This window comes from Lonchura striata, chromosome 21, assembly GCF_050655825.1.
Source record: "Lonchura striata isolate lonStrDom1 chromosome 21, ASM5065582v1, whole genome shotgun sequence".
Taxonomy (NCBI): domain Eukaryota; kingdom Metazoa; phylum Chordata; class Aves; order Passeriformes; family Estrildidae; genus Lonchura; species Lonchura striata.
Window position 1 is genome coordinate 7,922,705 of NC_140723.1, and position 24,414 is coordinate 7,947,118.

Genomic DNA, 24,414 nt, shown 5'->3' on the forward strand with positions numbered 1-24,414 from the left:
TCTGGGAGCAGCACTCCTTCATCCCCTTTTCCCAGTTTTTCCCAGCTCAGACACTCCCTCATCCCCTTTTCCCGGTTTTTCGCGGCTCAGACACTCCCTCATCCCCTTTTCCCGGTTTTTCCCAGCTCAGACACTCCCTCATCACCTTTTCCCAGTTTTCCTGGGAGTGGACATTCTCTCATTCCCTTCTCCCAGCTTTTCCAGAAGCAGACGCTCCCTCATCCTCTTTTCCCAGCTCAGACATTCCCTCACCCCCTTTTTCCAGTTTTTCCCAGCTCAGACATTCCCTCACCCCTTTTTCCCAGTTTTTCCCAGCTCAGACATTCCCTCACCCCCTTTTCCCAGTTTTTCCCAGCTCAGACATCCCCTCACCCCCCTTTTCCCAGTTTTTCCCAGCTCAGACATTCCCTCACCCCCTTTTTCCCAGTTTTTCCCACTAGCTCACACATTCCCTCACTCCCTTTTCCCAGCTTTTCCAGGAATTCGCTGCTTATCCCACAATTCCAGAGGGGCCGGGGGAAAGGAGCTCAAATCCCCCTCAGCTCCACCTCCCGCTACCCTAGGCTGCTGTAGCCCGGCCTTGGACATTCCCAGGATGGGGATTCCAGGTTTTTCTGGGAATTTTGGTGCTGCTCGGGGCGGTTTAGGAGAGCCTGGGTTAAGGTTCTGTCCCAAAACGCTCCCGGCAGATTCCCGGCACTGCCTGGAGCCTCTGGACGGAGGGCAGGGAACCTTGGGAGGCTGCGTTAATTAATGAACCCGGGCCCGCGGTGATTAATTAACCCAGGGCTGTGTTAATTAACGAACCTCCCCAGCCTGCCTCTGCTGGCTGGTGGGGGGGAGGGTAATGGACCCCCTCCCTATCATGGGAAAAGCAGGAATATGTTGGAGCACGAGGAATTTTTGGGATTCACGGAATTTCCCGGCTGAAACATCCCAAAAAAGAGGCTCTGGGATGTGCGAGGCGGCAATTCCAGCCCGGCAGCAGCGGGATGATCCCTCTGGAATGGGGTGGGTGAGGGAAATTAAAGGGAAAAGGACAAATCCAAACTCAGACCTGGAGGTTTCGCTCCCTCCTCCCAAATCCCCAAAGTTTGGTCCTTTCCCCACTCCCAAATCCCGAAGGTTTGGTTCATTCTCTCCAAAATCCCAAAGGTTTGCTCCTTTCCTTCTGTGTTTCCAAATCCCAAATATCTGGTTCATTCCCTGCTCCTGAATCCCGAAGTTTTGGATGGTTCCCACCTCCCAAATCCCGAAGGTTTGGATGGTTCCCAGCTCCCAAATCCCGAAGGTTTGATCCCTGTCCGACTCCAGCCTCCTGCTCCCACCCCGGGGCCATTCCAGAGGGATCATCCCGCTGCTGCCGGGCTGGAATTCCCTCGCACATCCCAGAGCCTCTTTTTTTTGGGATGTTTCACGCGAGAAATTCCGCGAATCCCAAAACCTCCTTCTCTTTCCTGTCATTATTGAACTCCTGGCTCCAAAGTCACCTCTCGCTCGTGCTCCCACACGTTCCTGCTTTTCCCACGCTGGGAATTCCAGGCGTTGGAGCATTCCAGCATTCCCGTCCCCATCCCAAATCCCGATTTTTGCCCTTTCCCCGCGCCCGCTGCAGAGGAGAGCTCCCGGCGGGGGTGGGAACGAGGTCCTGGAGCCCTTCCAGAGGACATTGGATTGTTTTCCATCCCAGGAAAGCTTTTCCCAGATCCCGCCTTTCTCCCGGCGCCGTTTCGTGTTTCACCTTCCCGTTAACCCCTTCCTGCCCGCCGAGCCCGCAATTCCCGCGGGATGAGCGCCAAGGACGGGGAATTGCGGGCAGCGCTCCCTCCCCCGCTCCTGCACTCTCCCAGATGAATTTTGGGAAGCATTTGGGAGATGAAAAACGCCCGGGAACGTCCCGGCCTTGTCCTGCCGGGAAGGACACACGGGCTGGGAGTGCGCGGGAATGACTTTGGGATCAGGGAGAGGGAAAAGAAAGGGAAAAGGACAAATCCAAACCCACGCTCACCTGGAAGTGTCGTTCCCTGCTCCCAAATCCCGAAGGTTTGGTTCATTCCCTGCTCCCAAATCCCAGCACACGGAGAAGCCTCTGGAAGTCTCCCAAATTCCAAAGGTTTGCATTGTTCCCTGCTCCCAAATTCCAAAGATTTGCATTGTTCCCTGCTCCCAAATCCCAAAGATTTGGTTCATTCCCTGCTCCCAAATCCCAAAGGTTTGGTTCGTGACCTGCTCCCAATCCCAAAAGTTTGGCTCGTGACCTGCTCCCAAATTCCAAAAGTTTGCAATGTTCCCCGCTCCCAAATCCCGAAGGTTTGGTTCATTCCCTGCTCCCAAATCCCAGCACAGGGAGAAGTCTCTGGAAGTTTCCCAAATTCCAAAGGTTTGCATTGTTCCCTACTCCCAAATCCCAAAGGTTTGCATTCTTTCCCTGTTCCCGAATCCCGAAGGTTTGGTTCATTCCGTACTCCTCAATCCCAAAGATTTGGTTTGTTCCCCAGTCCCAAATCCCGAAAGTTTGGTTCATTCTCCTATCCCAAATCCCAAAGGTTTGGTCCTTTCCCTGCTCCGAAATCCCAAAAGTTTGGTTCATTCCCTGCTCCCAAATCCTGAAGTTTTGGTTCATTCCCTGGTCCAAATCCCAGCTCAGGGAGAAGCCTCTGGAAGTCTCCCAAATCCCAAAGGTTTGGATCCTTCCTTGATCCCAAATCCCAAAGGTTTGGTTCTTCCCCTGCTCCCAAATCCCAAAGGTTTGGTCCTTCCTTGATCCCAAATCCCAAAGGTTTGGTTCTTCCCTTTCATCGGGATGTCCTGGATTTTCATGGAAAGGTTGGAAAAGCTGCCACAATTTCCCAGAAAAAGGATTGGGAATGCACGTGGAGAATCCCAATAAACTCCACCCGTTCCCCCAGGGATCTTTCCAGGCATGAACAACCAGAGGTCACCGTGGATCCTGTGGGAGTGGGATTTTCCCTGGAATCCATGGATCCATGGATGGGAACGGGGAAAACTCCTGGTTCCACAGGGACAGCAGCTGGGACTCCTGAAAATCTGGGAATCCCTGGAATTGCAGGGACTCCCCAGCAGCAGAGACCCCTGAAAATCCAGAAATCCCTGGAATTGCCGGGCCTCTGCAGCTGGAACTCCAGAATTCTGGGAATCCCTGGAATTCTGGGAGCTCTCCCTGTTCCCATCCCTGAATCCAGGGAACAGAAGAAGTTCATTCCGGGATAATTTTCACAGCTCCGGCAGAATTCCCAGCACATCCCAGGCATCCAGAGCCACCTCAGCATTCCCGTCATTTCTGCTTCCCAGTTTTTCCCATCTCAGACACTCCCTCATCCCCTTTTCCCAGTTTTTCCCAGCTCAGACATTCCCTCACCCCCTTTTTCCCAGTTTTTCCCAGCTCAGCCATTCCCTCATCCTCTTTTGCCAGTTTTTCCCAGCTGAGATATTCCCTCATTCCTTTTTCCCAGTTTTTCCCATCTCAGACACTCCCTCATCCCCTTTTCCCAGTTTTTCCCAGTTTTTCCCAGTTTTTCCCAGTTTTTCCCAGTTTTTCCCAGTTTTTCCCAGTTTTTCCCAGTTTTTCCCAGTTTTTCCCAGTTTTTCCCGGCTCAGACATTCCCTCATCCCCTTTTCCCAGTTTTTCCCAGCTCACACATTCCCTCACCCCCTTTTCCCAGCTTTTCCAGGAATTCGCTGCTTATCCCACAGTTCCAGAGGGGCCGGGGGAAAGGAGCTCAAATCCCCCTCAGCTCCACCTCCCGCTACCCCAGGCTGCTGCAGCCCGGCCTTGGACATTCCCGGGATGGGGATTCCAGGTTTTTCTGGGAATTTTGGTGCTGCTGGGGCTTCCTCAGCTCCTTCCCTTCTGCTCTGTTTTCCCTGGATTTGCTCCCGGGAATCATCAGCAGAGCCGGGCCCAGGGCTGGGAAAAGGCTGGGAAAAGGGCTGGGAAACGGCTGGGAAATCTCTGGAAAAGGGCTGGAAAAACTCTAGGAAAAGGCTGGAAAAGGGCTGGGAAATCTCTGGGAAAGGGCTGGAAAAGAGCAGGGAGGAAAGTGTTGGGAAAGGGTTGGGAAAGGACAGGAAAAGAGCAGGGAAAACTCTGGAAAAAGGCTGGGAAAGCTCTGGGAAAGGGCTGGAAAAGAACTGGGAAAAGGGCAGGGAAAATTCTGGGAAAGGGCTGGACAAGGGCTGGGAAAACTCTAGGAAAATTTTGGGAAAGGGCAGGGAAAGGGCTGGGAAAATTCTGGAAAAGGGCAGGGAAAGCTCTGGGATCCCCAGGCACTGCTGGAGCCCCTCATCCCATTCCTGGAGCTCCATCCCGACCCTGGAGCCGGAGCCATCGCTGGGATCGTTATCCCTGATCCCAAAATCCCGCTGGAACGGGAGCGGGATGGGAATGGGATGAGGTGTTCCCGAAGGATCGAGGAATATCCCAAAGGATCATGGAAAACCCAAATTTAACCCCCAGGGATCAGATCCAGCTCCAGGCCCTGCTCAGACATCCCAAAATTCCACATTCCCAAACATTCCCGGTGCTCCGGCAGCCTTGGGAATGTTCCCATTCCATGGGGAGCCAGATCAGCTCCGAACCCTCTGGAAGAAGAAATTTTTCCCAAAATCCAACGTGAATGTCCAGGTGATGCCAGAATCCAGGGAATCCGGGAATTTCCACCTCCATCCTCCAGGAATTCCAGAACCGCGCAGGGACTGGGAATGGTCCAATCCAGAGAAATTCCTGGAATAACGCCCGGGATCCGGAGCCAGCGGGGAGAGGGGATTGTCCCGGGCTGTGCCCCCCGAGGGATCCCAAGGGAATCCGAGATTCCCAAAAGAATCCCAAGGGGAAGGGCTGGGAAAACCCATGGTGGGGGAAACTGGGATTGGGATTTCTGGGGAGTTTTCTCCTGGAGATCTCCAGCCCCCCTGGAATGGGATCCATAAAAATCCACAATTCCCTAAATCCCCTCATCATTCCAGCTGCATCCGTGTGGGATTCCCACCCCGATCCCCATTCCCACGTAATTCCCAAATTGGTTCAGCTGCATCCGTGTGGGATTCCCATCCCGATCATTCTCCATGGGATTAAGGATCTGTCCTGCTTTTTTTGGGGACATTTCCATGGGATTAAGGATCTGTCCAGCTTTTTTTGGGGACATTTCCATGGGATTAAGGATCTGTCCTGCTTTTTTTGGGGACATTTCCATGGATTTTAGGATCTGTCCTGCTTTTTAAGGAGAATTTCCCGCACTGGGATGTGACTTCCAGGTTTTTGCTTCCCTAAAGCAGCAGCGATTCCAGAGGTGCTGGAAATCCCAATCCTGCAGAAATTCCAGGAAAATCCACCCAGGCCGAGGTGTTCTAACCAAATTCCAGGTGGGTTTTTTTTTTTTTTTTTTGGCTTTTTTGTTTCGTTTTGTTTTGTTTTTCCACTGGGAATTTTGGAGCTGGAGAATGAGGATGGAATTCTGGGATTTTGCTTTCCTGGGGGATCCAAATTTTCCAAACCGGCTGGAGAAGGGGGGATAAAGAATCCCAGGAATTTTCCCTGAAGATCATAGGGACCTTAAAACAGAATTTGGGATTGTCTCGATCCCGAATTTTGGGATTTCAATGGAGGATTTTCCCTAAATAGGGAAAAATCCAGAGATGAGGAGAAGAAGAAAAATCCAGGAGCGCAAGGATCCACAGGAATTTTAAAATTCAGGAATTTTCAATGGAAGCTGAGCCCAGTGGAGCCTCAAAATTCCCAAATCCTCAAAATTCCCTTTCCCGAGGCGTTGCTGCCATCTAGGGTCTCCCGGTTTAAAACATGGAAAACTGGGATTTATTCCTCATTTTCCAGCGTTATTCCCAACCTTCAGCATCGCGATTCCTTTGGCTTTTCCAGCGGTTTTTTCCTGCTTCTTTTTGCGGCTGGAATCCTCCTGGAATTTTTTATTCCTAGATTACATCCAGTGGTTTTTCCAAGATTTTTCATCCCAGCGAAGATCAAGATTTATCCCCGGAGAAATCCCAGGAAAGGTTTGGATGCTTCCCAGAAAAAAACTTGGAAGGTGCAAAAACGTCTTTGGGGCTCAGCTGGGGGTAAATTCCCAAAAAAATCGCAGGAATGTGGGAATTCCCAACTCCTCATCCCAGCAAATCCCTCATTCCCACAGGGACATGGAGCAGGATCCTCATTCCCCCCATTTCCATAGGGAAAGGCTGAAAATTCCATAATTTTGGAGTTTTTTCCCCAATTTCTGCTCCTTCTCCCTCTCATCTGCCCAAAAGTGTTTTGGGAATGAGGGAATTTCCAGGGAAAAGTGGGAATTCTCCTCCCAGTCCTCTCTGGGATCCACCTGGATGCAGTTTTCCCAAAATACTTTCATTCCCAGGAATCCTGAAATCCTTTAATTTTCGGTGCTCCTCATCCAAATGGGGCAAAGCAGGCATGGAAAAAATTCCATGGTTTTGAAATCAAGTTGAAATCGAGGACTGGGAATTCCCAAGGAAAAGGGAGCTCAGGGAATGATCAAGGAGCAGCCAAAGAAATGGGAATTCAAAGGAATTCCTGGAATTTTTAAGGAAAAATGGGATTTATTCCTGATTTTCCCAGATTTTCCTGGAGGTTTTCCATTGAAATTCCCCTGGGCTCATCCTGAGGGCTCCGAGCAGGAGGATTCTGCTGGATCCCTCTGGGAATGAAAAATGGGGAGGGAAAAGTGGGAATTCCATCCGCTTTTTGAAAAATCACCTTGGAAAGAAGAAAATCGGGATTCCTGAGTTTCCCGGAGGCCACACTTGGGGGATATTTTAGGGATTTATCCGGCCTGTGCTGGAAGGGCTCAGCCTGGGTTTCATCCCAAATTCCTGTAGGTCAGGGAGAGGAAAACCGGAGGGAAAAGTGGGAATTCCAGCAGCCTTTGGAAAAATCCAAGGGAAATCTGGGATCAGGGCAGTTTTACAGCCCGGAGTAACCAAAGGAATCTTTTCCCGTGGGATCATTTCTCCCATCCCTCCTCATCCCAGGGGCTTCCCTTGGGATCCATATCCAGCTCGGACCCCCTGGAAAGCCCCGGAGCGCGAGGAGATCCCAAATTCTGGCCCCCAGGCATTCCCTGGGATTCCAGGGGGAGAAAATCCCTAAAAAACCTGGGAACATCCATCCCTCAGCCCTTTCCACCTCTCACTTCCAATGGAACAATCCAAATTCCCATGGAAATAATCCCAATTCCAGTGGAAACGATCCCAGTTCTAATAGAAATGATCCCAATTCCAATGAAAACGGTCCCAATTCCAAAAGAAATTATCCCAATTCCAATAAAAATTATTCCAATGAAAATGATCTCTCAATGAAATTATCCCTCTTCCAGTGAAAATTATTCCAATGAAAATGATCCCAATTCCAATGGAAATCATCCCAATTCCAATGAAATTGTCCCAATTCCAGTGGAAACAATCCCAATTCTAATAGAAATTATCCCAATTCCAATGAAAATTATCCCAATGAAAATGATCCCAATTTCAATGGAAATCATCCCAATTCCAATGAAAATCATCCCAATTCCAATGAAATTATCCCAATTCCAATGGAAATTGTCCCGATTAACTCAGATTCCCAGTTTTTCCAGCCCTGAACTTCTCAGCTCCTGGCCTGGATGCTCACCCGGGATATTCCTCAGCACAATCCCAGGAATATTTGGGCTGGAAGGGCTTTAAATCCCATCCCATTCCCACCTCATTCCGTGGGGGGATTCCAGGAAAGGCTATTCCCTATAAATCCCAGGAACACGCAGCCCTTCCCACCCCTCAATTCCAATGGAAATGATCCCTATGAACTCAGATTCCAAATTTTTTTTTTTCCAGCCCTGAAATTCCACATCCCGGTGCAGGCAGGGATTTGGGATCACCTGGAATGAACACATGGGATGGTCCTGGTGTCCTCCAGAGCCAGATCCAGCCCCAAATCCTGGTGGAGGCAGGGATTTGGGATCACCTGGAATAAACACATGGGATGGTCCTGGTGTCCTCCAGAGCCAGATCCAGCCCCGTATTTCAGGGCAGGTGGAGATTTGGGATCATCTGGAATGAAGGTCTGGGATTGTCCCGGTGTCCTCCAAAGACAGATCCAGCCCCAAATCCTGGTTGAGGCTGGGATTTGGGATCACCTGGGATGAAGGGATTTTCCCACTATCCTCCAAAGATGGATCCAGTCCATTTCAGGGCAGGTGGAGATTTGGGATCACCTGGGATGAACACATGGGATTGTCCAGGATGAAGGTGTGGGATTGTCCTGGTGTCCTCCAAAGATGAATCCAGCCCCAGATCCTGGTGGAGGCAGGGATTTGGGATCACCTGGAATGAAGGGATTGTCCCGGTGTCCTCCAGAGCCAGATCCAGTCCCGTATTTCAGGGCAGGTGGAGATTTGGGATCACCTGGAATGAAGGTCTGGGATTGTCCCAGTGTCCTCCAAAGTCACATCCAACCCCAGATCCGGGTGCAGTTGGAGATTTGGGATTACCGGGATGAACACATGGGATTGTCCAGGATGAAGGTGTGGGATTGTCCCGGTGTCCTCCAAAGTCACATCCAGCCTCAGATCCTGGTGCAGGCAGGGATTTGGGATCACCTGGAATGAAGACCTGGGATTGTCCAGGATGAAGGTGCAGGAGTTTCCTGGTGTCCTTCAAAGATGAATCCAGTCCCTCTTCCTGGGGCAGGTGGAGATTTGGGATCACCTGGAATGAAGGTCTGGGATTATCCCGGTGTCCTCCACAGCCAGATCCAGCCCCACATCCCGGTGCAGATTCCCAAGGACTCCTTTCCCACAGCTCCTTGGTGGGACCTGGGGGTGAAAGCCCGGGAATGCTGAGGGAGCTCATCCCACAGCTCCTCCCAGTCCCAGGGCGGTTCCTTCCCTGGGAGAGGGGACAATTCCAGCAGGTCCTCCCCAATCCCAGCTCTCCTTTCTCCAGGTCCCACCTGGAGCTGCGGGGAATTCCCCATCCCTGACATCCAGGATTTTTATCCCCACCAGCAGCTGGGGTCTCATCCAGGTCCCCAAACGAGGCTGGTGGAAGGGTCAGGATTCCATGGAATTCTCCCCGTCCGATCCAGAGCTCCAGGAAGGAGGATCCAGGTTCCAGTGCTGCTCATCCAGCATTCCCAAGCCTCCAGAGCCGCTGGAACCTCCTCAGAGGAGTCATTTTAATAGAAATATAATTTTATAGAAAATAGAATTTAAAGAGAAAAATCTTCGATAGAGAAAATATAATTTTATACAAAATCATCCATCCATGGACCTCCATCCGTTATCTGAGGGAGGGATGATGGATGGATGGATGATGGATGGATGGATGATGGATGGATGGATGGATGATGGATGGATGGATGATGGATGGATGGATGATGGATGGATGATGCATGGATGGACGGACAGATGGATGGATGATGGATGGATGATGGATGGATGGATGATGGATGGATGGATGGATGGATGGATGGATGGATGATGGATGGATGGATGGATGGATGGATGATGGACGGATGATGGATGGATGGATGATGGATGATGGATGATGGATGGATGATGGATGGATGGATGATGGACGGATGATGGATGGACGGATGATGGATGGATGGATGGATGATGGATGGATGGATGGATGGATGATGGATGGATGATGGATGATGGATGGATGATGGATGGATGTATGATGGATGGATGGATGATGGATGGATGGATGGATGATGGATGGATGGATGGATGGATGATGGATGGATGATGGATGGATGGATGATGGATGGATGGATGGGTGATGGATGGATGGATGATGGATGGATGGACGGACAGATGGATGGATGGATGATGGATGGATGGATGATGGATAGATGATGGATGATGGATGGATGATGGATGATGGATGGATGGATGATGGATGGATGATGGATGGATGATGGATGGATGATGGATGGATGGATGGATGATGGATGGATGATGGATGGATGGATGATGGATGGATGATGGATGGATGGATGATGGATGGATGGATGATGGATGGATGATGGATGATGGATGGATGGATGATGGATGGATGATGGATGGATGGATGATGGATGGATGGACGGACAGATGGATGGATGGATGATGGATGGATGGATGATGGATGATGGATGGATGGATGATGGATGGATGATGGATGGATGATGGATGGATGATGGATGGATGGATGGATGATGGATGGATGATGGATGGATGGATGATGGATGGATGATGGATGGATGGATGATGGATGGATGGATGATGGATGGATGATGGATGATGGATGGATGGATGATGGATGGATGATGGATGGATGGATGATGGATGGATGATGGATGGATGATGGATGGATGATGGATGGATGGATGGATGATGGATGGATGATGGATGGATGGATGATGGATGGATGGATGATGGATGGATGATGGATGATGGATGGATGGATGATGGATGGATGATGGATGGATGGATGATGGATGGATGATGGATGGATGGATGATGGATGGATGATGGATGGATGATGGATGGATGATGGATGGATGGATGATGGATGGATGGATGGATGATGGATGGATAGATGGATGGATGGATGGACGGATGGATGGATGGATGATGGATGGATGGATGGATGGATGGATGGATGATGGATGGATGATGGATGGATGATGGATGGATGGATAACCGGGAAAAGCAGGGAATCTTTTCCCGAACCTTCCCGGCCGAATCCACACGGTGGCAGCAGGGATCTGCCGATGGAGCGCCAGGAGCTGCCGCTCTGCTTATCCCAAAAAACAAAAAACCACGGATGGCGGCCCAAGAACCGCTCCATGAGGAGGGTTCAGAGGTCCCCGAGGAGATCCTAAGGGAATTCTGCTCTCAGGGAGGGAGGAAAACGTCCCTGAGCTGTGTCCGAGCCGTGTCCGAGCCGTGTCCGAGCCGTGTCCGAGCCGTGTCCGAGCCCGTCGGTCCCAGGACATGCTGACCCTTCCCGAGCGGGGGTTTCCTGCAGGAACTCCTGGAATTCCCCCCTCAGGTGACACCGTGGGACAGGGAAAGGGATCCTGGAATCCTGGAATGGCTCGGGTTGGGTTGGAGAGACCTTCGAGCTCATCCCATTCCATGCCTGGACACTTTCCCTGCCCCCAGGTGCCTCCAGCCCATCCAGCCCGGCCTGGGGCATTCCAGGGATCCAAAGGCTTTTCTGGGAAGCAGAGACAGGGATCCCCCTCCTTCCCAGGGAGGAATTTCTTCTCAAATTCCACCCAAATTACCCCACTTCCAGTGAGACCCACTCCTGCTCCTCATGGTGCTCCACTTCCCGAGGAACATTCCCTCTCCAGCTTCCCTGAAGACACTGGAAGTGACCAGCTCCCAGGTCTCCACATCCATCCACCATTCCATGGATTCCATCTTCCATCCATCCGTCCGTCCATCCATCCATCCATCATCCATCCATCCATCCATCCATCATCCATCCATCCATCCATCCATCCATCCATCCATCCATCCATCATCCATCATCCATCCATCCATCATCCATCCATCATCCATCATCCATCCATCATCCATCCATCATCCATCCATCCATCATCCATCCATCCATCCATCCATCATCCATCATCCATCCATCCATCCATCATCCATCCATCCATCCATCCATCCATCCATCCATCATCCATCCATCCATCATCCATCATCCATCCATCCATCATCCATCCATCCATCCATCCATCAACCATCCATCATCCATCCATCCATCCATCCATCATCCATCCATCCATCCATCCATCATCCATCATCCATCCATCCATCCATCCATCCATCCATCCATCCATCCATCCATCATCCATCCATCCATCATCCATCCATCCATCCATCCATCATCCATCATCCATCCATCCATCCATCATCCATCCATCCATCCATCCATCATCCATCCATCCATCCATCCATCCATCCATCCATCATCCATCCATCCCTCCAAGCTGCTCCAATCCCTTCGGCATCTCTGTGGCCTCCTCTGCACCTACTCCAACAGTTCCATGTTGGAGCAGAGAATTCCAGGTGGAATCTCAGGAGAGATCTTCCCTTCCCTTCCCTTCCCTTCCCTTCCCTTCCCTTCCCTTCCCTTCCCTTCCCTTCCCTTCCCTTCCCTTCCCTTCCCTTCCCTTCCCTTCCCTTCCCTTCCCTTCCCTTCCCTTCCCTTCCCTTCCCTTCCCTTCCCTTCCCTTCCCTTCCCTTCCCTTCCCTTCCCTTCCCTTCCCTTCCCTTCCCTTCCCTTCCCTTCCCTTCCCCCTTTTCCTCACATTTTCCTGCCCTTTTTGCCCCTTTCCCCATTTTTTCCCTTTTCCCATTTCCCCCTTCTCCCCCTTTTTCCTCTTTCCCCCCCTTTTCCCCCTTTTCCACTATTTTTCCCTCCCTTTTTCCCCCTTTCCCCCCTTTTCCTCTTTTCCTCACTTTCTTCCCCTTTTCCCCTCTTTTCTCCCCTTTCCTTCTCTTTTTCTCCCCTTTTCCCCCTTTTCCCTCATTTTTCCTTCTTTTCCATTTCCCCCTTTCCCCCTCTTTTCCCCCCTTTTCCCTTTTCCCCCCCATTTCCTCCCCTTTTTTTCCCTTTCCCTCCTTCCCCCCCTTTTTCCCTATTTATTGATCCCGATCAATATTTATTGATCCAGATCAAATTCCACTTCCTGCTCCATCCCCCCAGATTTAACAATTGATTTTGGGCTGGGAATGCCACGAGAGAGGGATGAGATCCATAAAAATTCCCCTAAATTCGAATTCCTGGTCTAAACCCCTGGAATCCACTTTATTTTCTATGGAAAATCCCTTTATTTTCCCATTTCATTCTGTATGACCTCAAAGGTTAAAATATAAATAAAATATTCACAAATACTCAAGTGTGAATATCAAATAAGTAATAATTAATGTAAATAAATAATATAAATAAATACTGCTAATTAAGTGTCGATATTAAAATATTTCCTGTTGACGTCTCAATCCTACAATTAAAGCTATCCCAAATTATTTTATTTTTCCTTTTCTTTATTGTTTTATCCATTTATTTGTGTGATTTAGAGTTGACAGTATTATTACTATTAGTAGTAATTATAGTAATAGTAGTAGTAGTAGTAGTAGTAGTAGTAATAATAATAATAATAATAATAATAATAATAATAATAATAATAATAATAATAAATTTTATTCTATATTTAGGTGAGTTTATTATTGATAATCCCTGATTGAATCAATATTTGTCTGAGTTTATTATTGATAATTCCTGGTTTCCATCAATATTTTTATGAGTTTGTTATTGATAATTCCTGATTTTTATCAATATTTTGTGGATTTATTATTGATAATTCCCTATTTCCATCAATATTTCGAGAATTCATTGTTGATAATTCCAGATTTAATCAATATTTGTGAGAGTTTATTATTGATCACTGATTTCCATAATTTATCGTTTATATTGATTTCCATCAATATTTTGAGAGTTCATTATCGATAATTCCTGATTTTCACCAATATTTCGTGACTTCATTGATAATTCCTGATTTTATCAATTTGGGCGAGTTTCTTATTGGTAATTTCTGATTTTGATCGATATTTGGGATCACTGACTTGTTCCTGCCAGGTTTTTAAACTGTGATCAATAATGATAAATATGTATATTCCTATTCCTATTCCTATTCCTATTCCTATTCCTATTCCTATTCCTATTCCTATTCATATTCATATTCATATTCATAATCGTATTCATAATCATATTCATAATAATATTCATATTGAGTTTCTAGACATATATTATAATTTTATTTACATAAATTTAAATAATTTTATAATTTTTATATATTTATATAGTTTGTATGTAATATTATATTCGATATATCTAATAAAAGAGTCAATATGTAATATATAAAATATATGTTTTATATAATATATAAATATATATATTATAGTTATAATATAATATAATATAATATAATATAATATAATATAATATAATATAATATAATATAATATAATATAATATAATACTATATAGTTTTATAGTTTATATTTATTATATTATTTATATATATATAAATAATAGTTATATATTATAATAATAGATATATATATTATATTATATTATATAGCTATATTATAATATAATATAATGTAATGTAATATAATGTAATGTAATGTATAATATAATATAATGTAATATATTGTAATAGAATGTAATACATTGTAATATAATGTGATATTATAATATAATATAATATAATATAATATAATATCATATCATATCATATCATATCATATCATATCATATCATATCATATCATATCATATCATATATAAATTTATCTATACACTATTATATTTAGTATATCTATTCACTATCAATCATTCTCCTCATTAATCCCAGCAGGGGATTCCATCTGGGAATGCTTTTCCCACTTCCCATCCTTTTCCTTGGGCCTTCCCAGGCTTTTCCAGCCCCAGGCGAGCCCGGAATTCCGCGGGAGAAGGGGAAGGGAGCTCCGAAATTCCCATTTTTCCTGCTTCCCGCGGAGAACGGAACGAGGGATTTGGCGGCAACGCGGCGCTGCGGCGGCAGGAGCAGAATCCAGAGGGGAGAACGAGTTCCCTTGGAATTCCAACGGGAAAAATGGGAAGCGCAAAGGGAGGAATTTTCCACCCGGGAGACAAACTGGGAATGGGGAATTGTGCTGGAATTCACCGCGGCAAACGGGGATCCGGCGGACGCAGGGATGTGCTCCCCAAAAGTGGGACAGGCCCCAATTCCATGGAAATTCTCCTCAAAAAGCACCACAGATCCTAAAACCCATGGAAGTGCCTCCCAAAAACCCTCAGAGATGCTCCCAAAAATCAGGACAGGCCCCAATTCCATGGAAATTCTCCTCAAAAAGCACCACAGATCCTAAAACCCATGGAAGTACTTCCCAAAAACCCATGGAGATGCTCCCCAAAAAGTGGGGCAGGCCCCAATTCCATGGAAATTTTCCTCAAAAAGCACCACAGATCCTAAAACCCATGGAAGTGCTTCCCAAAAACCCTCAGAGATGCTCCCAAAAATCAGGACAGGCCCCAGTCCCATGGAAATTCTCCTCAAAGTGCAGGACAGATCCTAAAACCCATGGGAATATCCCCAAAAAGCAGGATGGATCCCATATCTCATGGAAGTGCTTCCCAAAAACCCACGGAGATGCTCCCAAAATTAAGGACCAGCCCCAGTCTCATGGAGATTCTCCTCAAAGAGCAGGACAGATCCAAAAACCCATGGAAGTGCCTCCCAAAAACCCTCGGAGATGCTCCCAAAAATCAGGACAGGCCCCAGTCGCATGGAAATTCTCCTCAAAGAGCAGGACAGATCCTAAAAAACATGGAGATGTCCCTCTAAAGAGGACAGACCCCAATCCCATGGAAATTCTCCTCAAAGTGCAGGACAGATCCTAAAATCCTTGGAGATGTCCTCCAGAAAAGCAGGACAGACCCCAATTCCATGGAAGTGCTTCCCAAAAACCCACAGAGATGTCTCCTGCAAAAAGCAGGACAGAACCCAATCCCATGAGATTGTCCATAAAAGCAGAATAGGACCCAATCCCATGGAAATTCTCCTCAAAAAGCAGCACAGATCCTAAAACGCATGGAAGTGCTTCCCAGAAACCCATGGAGATGCTCCCAAAAATCAGAACAGACCCCAAACCCATGGAGATGTCCACCAGAAAAACAGGACAGACCCCAATTCCATGGAAGTGCTTCCCAAAAACCCATGGAGATGCTCCCAAAAATCAGGACAGACCCCAAACCCATGGAAATTCTCCCTAAAAGCAGCACAGATCCTAAAATCCTTGGAGATGTCCCCATAAAAAGGAGGACAGGCCCCAGTCTCATGGAAGTGCTTCCCAAAAACCCTTGGAGATGCCCCCCAAAATCAGAACAGACCCCAAACCCATGGAGATGCTCTCAAAAAGCAGCACAGATCCTAAAACCCATGGAGATGTGCCCCAGAAAAGGAGGACCGATCCCAATCCCATGGAAATTCTCCTCAAAGTGCAGGACAGATCCTAAAACCCATGGAGATGTCCCCAAAAAGCAGGATGGATCCCCAATCCCATGGAAGGGCTTCCCAATAACCCATGGAGATGCTCCCAAAAAGCAGGACAGACCCCAAACCCATGGAGATTCTCCCTAAAAACAGCACAGATCCTAAAATCCTTGCAGATGTTCCCAGAAAAAGGAGGACAGGCCCCAATCCCATGGAAGTGCTTCCCAAAAACCCACGGAGATGCTCCCAAAAAGCAGGAGAGGCCCCAATCCCACGGAGGCGATCGGGATGGGAATCCCAAACGGAGGCAGCTGGGAGGGTTTGGGAATGATGTGGGCACAGGGATTGGGGTGGGAATCCCACATGGATGCAGCTGGTGTGGGAATTCAGGGAATTGTGGATTTTGATGGATCCCATCCCAGGGGCTGGAGATCTCCAGGAAAAAAACTCCCCGGAAATCCCAATCCCGATTTCCCCTGCCCCGGCCTTTCCCAGCCCTGTCCCTTCTCCAGAGCCCCTTGGGATCTCTTGGGAATTTCAGATTCCCTCGGGATCCCTCACCTCTGGATTCCCGCCGTTATTCCAGAGGCAGGTCCGGGCGGGACCGGCGGGAAGAGCCGCGGGAAATCCGGGAAATCCGGGAAAATCCCATCGGCGCCCGGAGCGGGGCCGAGCCTCGGGAAAAGGGCGATTTCATCCCGCTCCCGGATCCCGGCACGGGAATTCGGTGGGATCGGGAACGTCGGGAACGCTGCGGCCTCGCGGTTGGGATTTATCCCGTGGAAGTTCCCGGCTCGGCCCGGAGGTGTCGGGCTCGGACCAGGGATCGCTCCCGGGCCGGGTTAAACCGGCCCCGGCGGGGCCGCTCCGGGATCCGCGGGTCTGGGAAAACAGACCGGGAACACCCCCGGGGACACCCCCGGGGACATTCCTGGGGACATTCCTGGGGACATTCCCGGGGACATTCCCGGGGACATTCCCGGGGACATTCCTGGGGACATTCCTGGGGACATTCCCCGGGACATTCCTGGGGACATTCCTGGGGACATTCCCGGGGACATTCCTGGGGACATTCCTGGGGACACCCCCGGGGACATTCCCCGGGACATTCCTGGGGACATTCCCGGGGACATTCCTGGGGACATTCCTGGGGACACCCCCGGGGACATTCCCCGGGACATTCCTGGGGACATTCCCGGGGACATTCCTGGGGACACCCCCGGGGACATTCCTGGGGACATTCCTGGGGACATTCCCGGGGACACTGCGGGGGACACCTGGGATCTGCTGGGGACACTGCGGGGGACACCCCCGGGGACATTCCTGGGGACATTCCCGGGGACATTCCTGGGGACATTCCTGGGGACACTTCTGGGACACTCCTGGGACACTGGTGGGGACACCCCTGGGGACACCCCTGGGGACATTCCTGGGGACATTCCTGGGGTCATTCCTGGGGACATTCCTGGAGACATTCCTGGGGACATTCCTGGGGACATTCCTGGGGACACCCCTGGGGACATTCCTGGGGACATTCCTGGGGACATTCCTGGGGACACTGCTGGGACACTCCTGGGAACACCCGGGATCTGCTGGGGACACTGATGGGGACAGTCGGGATCGGCTGGGGACACTGCTGGGGACATTCCTGGGGACATTCGTGGGACACTGCTGGGGACAGCTGGGATCTGCTGGGGACAACCCTGGGACATTCGTGGGACACTGCTGGGGACAGCTGGGATCTGCTGGGGACACCCCTGGGGACATTCCTGGGGACATTCCTGGGACACTGCTGGGAACACCCGGGATCTGCTGGGGACACCTCTGGGGACATTCCTGGGGACATTCCTGGGGACACTGCCAGGACACCCGGGATCTGCTGGGGACGCTGCTGGGGACATTCCTGGGGACAGTCGGGATCTGCTGGGGACACCTCTGGGGACACTGCCGGGGACATTTGGGATCTCCTGGAAGCACCCAGGACCTCCTGGGGACACTCCTGGGGGTACTCCGGGGACACTCTGGATGTGCTGGGGACACCTGGGACCTCCTGGGAACACCCGGGATCTGCTGGGGACACTGCCGGGAGACTGCTGGGATCTGCTGGGGACACTGCTGGGGACACTCCCGGGGACACCCCCAGGGACACTCGGGATCTGCTGGGGACAGTCGTGGGGCACCCACGGGGACACCCAGAATCTCCTGGGGACACTCCAGAGAACTCCCAAAATCTCTTGGGGACACTCGTGGGGACACTCTGGATGTGCTGGGGACACCTGGGACCTCCTGGGGACACCTGGGGTCTGCTGGAGACACTCCTGGGGACACCCAAAATCTCCTGGGGACACTCGGGATCACCTGGGAACATTCCTGAGGACATTCTTGGGGACAACTGGGATCTGCTGGGGACACTTCTGGAACACTCCTGGGGATGCCTGGGATCTCGGGGTCACCTGGGGACACCCCTGGGGACACCTGGGATCTCCTGGGGACACTGCTGGGAACACCCCCGAGGACACTCGGGATCTCCTGGGGACATTCCTGAGGACTCCCAAAATCTCTTGGGGACACTCCTGGGACACTCGGGATGCCCTGGGGATGTTCCTGAGGACACTCCTGAGGACATTCCTGAGGACACTCCTGGGGACACCCCCGAGGACATCCGGGATCTCCTGGGGACACTCCTGAGGATGCCCAAAATCTCTTGGGGACACTGCTGGGACACTGCTGGGACACTGCTGAGGACATTCCTGGAGACATTCGGGATGCCCTGGGGATGCTCCTGGGACACTCCTGAGGACATTCCTGAGGACACTCCTGGGGACACCCCCGGGGACACCCGGGATCTCCTGGAGACACTCGGGATCTCCTGGGGACACCCAAAATCTCCTGGGGACATTCCTGGGGACACTCGGGATTTGCTGGGGACTCTTCTGGGACACTCCCAGGGACACTCCTGGGGACATTTCTGGAAACACCCTCGGGGACACCTGGAATATCCTGGCGACATTCTTGGGGACACTCCTGGGGACACCTGGGATCTCCTGGGGACATTTCTGGTGACACCTGGGATTTGCTGGGGACACTCCTGGGACATTCCTGGGAACACCTGGGATCTCCTGGGGACACTCCTGGGACACTCCTGAGGACATTCCTGGGAACACCTGGGATCTCCTGGAGACATTCCTGAGGACATTCCTGGGGACACCTGGGATCTCCCGGAGACATTCCTGAGGACACTCCTGGGGACACCTGGGATCTCCTGGGGACACTCCTGGGGACACCGCTGTATTCCCGCTCCCGGAAAAGGAGACTTCATTAAATCCATTCATTTATTCATTCATTAATTGCCCTTTCCCAGCCCCTTTTCCCGGTTTTCCCGCCGCGTTCCCCCGTTCCTGCCGGGCCCGGGAAGCGCGAGGAGCCCGGCCCGGCTCCGGGAAAACGCGGAAATCCCGCGGGAATCTTTCCCTTTCCAGCCCTTTTCCCGGGAGAAATCCAAAGTTGGATTTCTGTCCCTTTAAAGAGAGATTTTTGGGATAATCCCATGGGAAAAGAGCGCTCCTTAGGAAAAGAACCACCCTGGAAAACCTTTCCCTCATCCCAAATCTTCCCGGGATTCGGGATCTCCCCTGGAAAACCTTTCTCCATCCCAAATCTTCCTGGGATTCGGGATCTCCCCTAGAAAACCTTCCTCCATCCCAAATCTTCCTGGGATTTGGGATCTCCCCTGGAAAACCTTCCCCCATCCCAAATCTTCCTGGGATTTGGGATCTCCCCTGGAAAACCTTCCTCCATCCCAAATCTTCCCGGGATTCGGGATCTCCCCTGGAAAACCTTCCCGCATCCCAAATCTTCCTGGAATTCGGGATCTTCCCTGGAAAACCTTCCCCCATCCCAAATCTTCCTGGAATTCGGGATCTCCCCTGGAAAACCTTCCCCCATCCCAAATCTTCCCGGGATTCGGGATCTCCCCTGGAAAACCTTCCCCCATCCCAAATCTTCCTGGGATTGCACGAGGAACCAACTTTTCATTCAGGAATTCTTCCTCGGGCGGTTTTGGGCTCGCTTTGGATTTTTTTTCCCCGTCCTTGTCTTGAAAATCGGGATCGAATCCTTCAGGTTTTCCTCCTGAGCAGCCTCCGAGTGATTTTCCCAAGGGAATTTCTCCTCCCTGGATGCGCCCCGCTCCAGAAATGGGATGAAATCCCTAAAAAAATAAATTTATAAATTTAAAAAAGAGGGACTTTTTGAGGAGAATCCTAATTAATAAAAGTAATTTTTAAAAAGGGCTTTTTGAGGAGAATTACAATAAACAAAATCGCTGATTGAGGAGATTTTCCAGACGGGTTTAATCAACCTGAGAGCGTCTTTTCCATGGAGAAAATGGGATGCGGAGCCCTTTCATCCCAAAAATCCGCATTTCCGAGTCGGAAACCCTCCCGCGAGGGATGCGGGGGATAACGGGATGCTCCTAAAAAACCATCCCAAACCGCAGCAGCCCGATCCCAGCGGGAATCGCGGCGTTTATCGAGCAGGAACATACCTTAGGAAACCATGGAGATGCGCAGGGAAGGTGGGGAGCGCAATTCCCGCCGGGAACGCTGCGGGAATTCCGCGCGCCGCATCCCGATGGAGCCGGCGCTAATCCAGGGAACCGGGCTCGGCTTTTGTCCGCGAGGCAGAGCCGGGAGAAGATGGGAAAACTGAAAAAAAAAATTAAAAAAAGAAAAAGAAAAATTCAAATTTAACCCCAAAAAGGATTTGGAGTGGGTGATGCCTCCTGGAGCGGATTTTTGGGGTGATGGTGGGGACAGTCCCTGTCACCCCCGACCCCCCTCGGACAGACCCCGGGGTGCGGCTGCCGCCTGACTGCCCTCAAAATAAAAATAAAAATAGAAATAGAAATAGAAATAGAAATAGAAATATTAGAAATAAAAATAGAAATAAAAGTAAAAATAAAAATAAAATAAAAATAAAAAAATTAGAAATAAAAATAGAAATAAAAGTAAAAATAAAAATAAAAATAAAAATAAAAATAAAATAAAAATAAAATAAAAATAAAAATAAATTAGAAATAAAAATAAAAATAAAAATAAATTAGAAATAAAAATAAAAATAAAAATAAAAATAAAATAAAAATAAAAATAAAAATAAAAATAAAATGAAATAAAAATAAAAATATTAATAATAATAATAACAATAATAACAATGGTAATAACAAGAATAATGACAAGAATAAATGGCTCTCTTTGCGTTGCCACTGCCCGGAGGAAAGTGAAGGAAAAAGTGAATTTTTTTCCTTTTTTTTTTAATTTTTTTTTAATTTTTTTTTGCCTGAAAGTGCCGAATCTTGCCCGATTCCATCAGAACGGGCGGGGGCAGGAGGGAGAACGGCGGCGGCGTTTGACGCGCGGCCCGGGAGCGGCGGGGACGGAGCGCTCGGGCTCCGGCGCTCCGGCTCCCCAGCGCCGCCGGAGCAGGAATCTTTGCTTCTCACCTTTATTCCCAGGCTCCTTCCTCCCCATCCCGGCAAATAATTCAATTACGGCCGCAGGAATGCGGCGGGGCCGGCCTTTCCCCCCCGAAAACTCCGGGAATTGGCGTTTTTTGGGAAGGAGCGAGATGTCTTTTCCTTTGCCGAAGTCGGGCGCAATTTGACACCCCGGGAAGAAATTTTTTTAATAGTTTTTTTTTTCCCCTCCGCACACTGCCCCCTTTTGAAATGAATTTGGAGGGGGATTGGGGTGATTTGAGGATGGAAAGGCAGAAAACCCCAAAGCGCGGAGGTTTAGGCCGAGCTGAGGCTGGAAATTGGGCTCCAGGCCGGGTTTAACCCCAAAGCAGAGCCGGGAAGGAGCGGGACGGGCTGGGGTGGCCGGGACGGGGTTTGGGGTGGTCAGGATGGGATTTGGGGTGGCAGAGGAGGTCAGGACAGAGTTTGGGGTGGCCAGGGTGGAGTTTGGGGTGGCCAGGACAGGGTTTGGGGTGGCCAGGGTGGAGTTTGGGGTGGCCGGGACGGGGTTTGGGGTGGCCAGGGTGGGATTTGGGGTGGCAGAGGAGGTCAGGACAGAGTTTGGGGTGGCCAGGACAGAGTTTGGGGTGGCCAGGGTGGAGTTTGGGGTGGCCAGGATGGGATTTGGGGTGGCCAGAATGGGATTTGGGATGGCAGAGGAGGTCAGGACAGAGTTTGGGGTGACCAGGACAGAGTTTGAGGTGACCAAGACGGGGTTTGGGGGTGGCAGAGGAGGCCAGGACAGAGTTTGAGGTGACCAAGACGGGGTTTGGGGGTGGCAGAGGAGGCCAGGACAGAGTTTGGGGTGACCAAGACGGGGTTTGGGGGTGGCAGAGGAGGCCAGGACAGAGTTTGGGGTGGCCAGGATGGGGATTGGGGTGGTCAGGATGGGGTTTGGGGGTGGCAGAGGGATCAGGATGGAGTTTGGGGTGGCTGGGATGGAGTTTGGAGTGGCCAAGACGGATTTTGGGGTGGCAGAGGGATCAGGACAGGGTTTGGGGTGGCCAGGACGGGGTTTAGGGGTGGCAGAGGGGGTCAGAACGGGGATTGGGGTTATCAGGAGGGAGTTTGTGGTGGTCAGGATGGGGTTTGGGGTGACTGGGATGGGGTTTGGGGTGGCGGGGGGTGGCCAGGATGGAATTTGGGGTGGCCAGGACTGAGTTTGGGGTGGCCAGGATGGGGTTTGGGGGTGGCAGAGGGGTCAGGACGGGGTTTGGGGTGATCTGAGCGGGCCAGGATGGGGTTTGGAGTGATCTGGATAGGGTTTGGTGTGGCCAGGACGGGGTTTGGGGTGGCCAGGATGGGGATTGGGGTGACCGGGTTGGGATTTGGGGTGGCTGGGACGGGGTTTGGGGTTCCAGGTGGGGGGCCAGGACAGAGTCGGAGGGTGGGGCCGGGTTTTGGGGCCGGGTTTGGGGCCGGTTTGGGGTGGCCGGTTTTTGGGCTAGTTTTGGGCTGGGTTTTGGGGCCGAGTTTAGGGGCCGGTTTTGGGGCCGGTTTTGGGGCTGGTTTTGGGGCTGGTTTTGGGGCCGGTTTTTCGGGCCGGGTTTTGGGTCCTGTTTTGGGGCCGGTTTTGGGGCTGGTTTTGGGGTCAGGTTTTGGGGCCGGTTTTGGGGCCGGGTTTTGGGGCCGGGTTTTGGGGCTGGTTTTGGGGCCGGGTTTTGGGGTCGGGTTTTGGGGCCGGGTTTTGGGGCTGGTTTTGGGGCGGTTTTGGGGCCGGTTTTGGGTCGGGTTTTTGGGCTGGTTTTGTGGTCGGGTTTTGGGGTCGGGTTTTGGGGTCGGGTTTTGGGGCCGGGTTTTGGGGCCGGGTTTTGGGGTCGGGTTTTGGGGTCGGGTTTTGGGGCGGTTTTGGGGCCGGGTTTTGGGGTCGGGTTTTGGGGTCGGGTTTTGGGGCTGGTTTTGGGGCCGATTTTTGGTCCGGTTTTGGGGTCGGTTTTCGGTCCGGTTTTGGGGTCGGTTTTCGGTCCGGTTTTCGGTCCGGTTTTTGGGCCGATTTTCGGTCCGATTTTTGGTCCGGTTTTCGGTCCGGTTTTGGGGCTGGTTTTCGGTCCGATTTTGGGGTCGGTTTTCAGTCCGGTTTTTGGGCCGATTTTGGGGCCGGTTTTCGGTCCGGTTTTCGGTCCGGTTTTCGGTCCGGTTTTGGGTCCGGTTTTCGGTCCGGTTTTGGGTCCGGTTTTCGGTCCGGTTTTCGGTCCGGTTTTCGGTCCGGTTTTCGGTCCGGGTTTGGGGCCGGGTTTGGGGAGGGGGCCGGCCCTCCGGGCGGGTTTTTGGGGAGGGGGCGGCGGAGGCGGCGGGGCCGGGTCCCTCTCGCAGCTGCGAACAAAAGGCAGCGCCGGCGCCGGCGTCACGTCCCGCTGCGCGCTCCTTCCCCAGCCCCGCAGCTTTTGGGGAAAACCGGGAATTCCGAGCCCGCCCCGTCATTAACGCCGCTGTTAATTAATGAGGGCGGCCTCTGCGATGGGCAAGGTGTGGGGGCGCTGAGCCCGTCCCAAAATCGACCCCACGGGTCGGGGTGAGCCTTTCCCACCCCGCCAGGGAGGGATGGGAAAAGGGGGAAAAGTGGCTCCAAAGCGCGCGGGGGGAGCTCGAGTGGGCTTCTTGGGGGGCATTTAATTAATCAGTTTATTTATTTATGGCGTTTATTTCTTGTTATTCCATTTATTTCTTATTTCATTTGGGTTTCTTTTAAAGTTCTCACAATATTAAAAAAAAAATTGAATTTTAAACTTTTAATCGCTACTTTAATTTTGCTCGTTTTCATTGTCACGAATTTGAAGTTATTTAAAATTTTTTTTAATTATTTTTTT

The 24,414-nt window shown here is 50.6% G+C and overlaps 1 protein-coding gene across 2 annotated transcripts; it reads right to left on the minus strand.

Moving 5' to 3' along the window:
- Positions 1–18,671: 18,671 nt before the first annotated feature.
- LOC146765680 (uncharacterized) lies at positions 18,672–24,319 on the minus strand. Of its 2 annotated transcripts, XM_085559022.1 has the most exons (5): positions 21,430–24,319; positions 20,639–20,798; positions 20,077–20,302; positions 19,881–20,027; positions 18,672–19,733 (listed from the first exon to the last, which is right to left on the minus strand). In XM_085559022.1, the coding sequence occupies exon 1, from the start codon at positions 24,026–24,028 to the stop codon at positions 22,685–22,687; it is 1,344 nt and encodes a 447-aa protein (XP_085415148.1). In that variant the 5' UTR covers positions 24,029–24,319; the 3' UTR covers positions 18,672–19,733; positions 19,881–20,027; positions 20,077–20,302; positions 20,639–20,798; positions 21,430–22,684. The 2 variants fall into 2 exon arrangements, with proteins under 2 accessions (XP_085415148.1, XP_085415147.1); XM_085559021.1 differs by having other exon boundaries at positions 18,672–20,302.
- Positions 24,320–24,414: the final 95 nt, after the last annotated feature.

Coding starts and splice junctions, on each gene's coding strand:
- LOC146765680 (XM_085559022.1), bottom strand. CDS start 24,028: ATGACGGGGCGGGCTCGGAATTCCCGGTTTTCCCCAAAAGCTGCGGGG.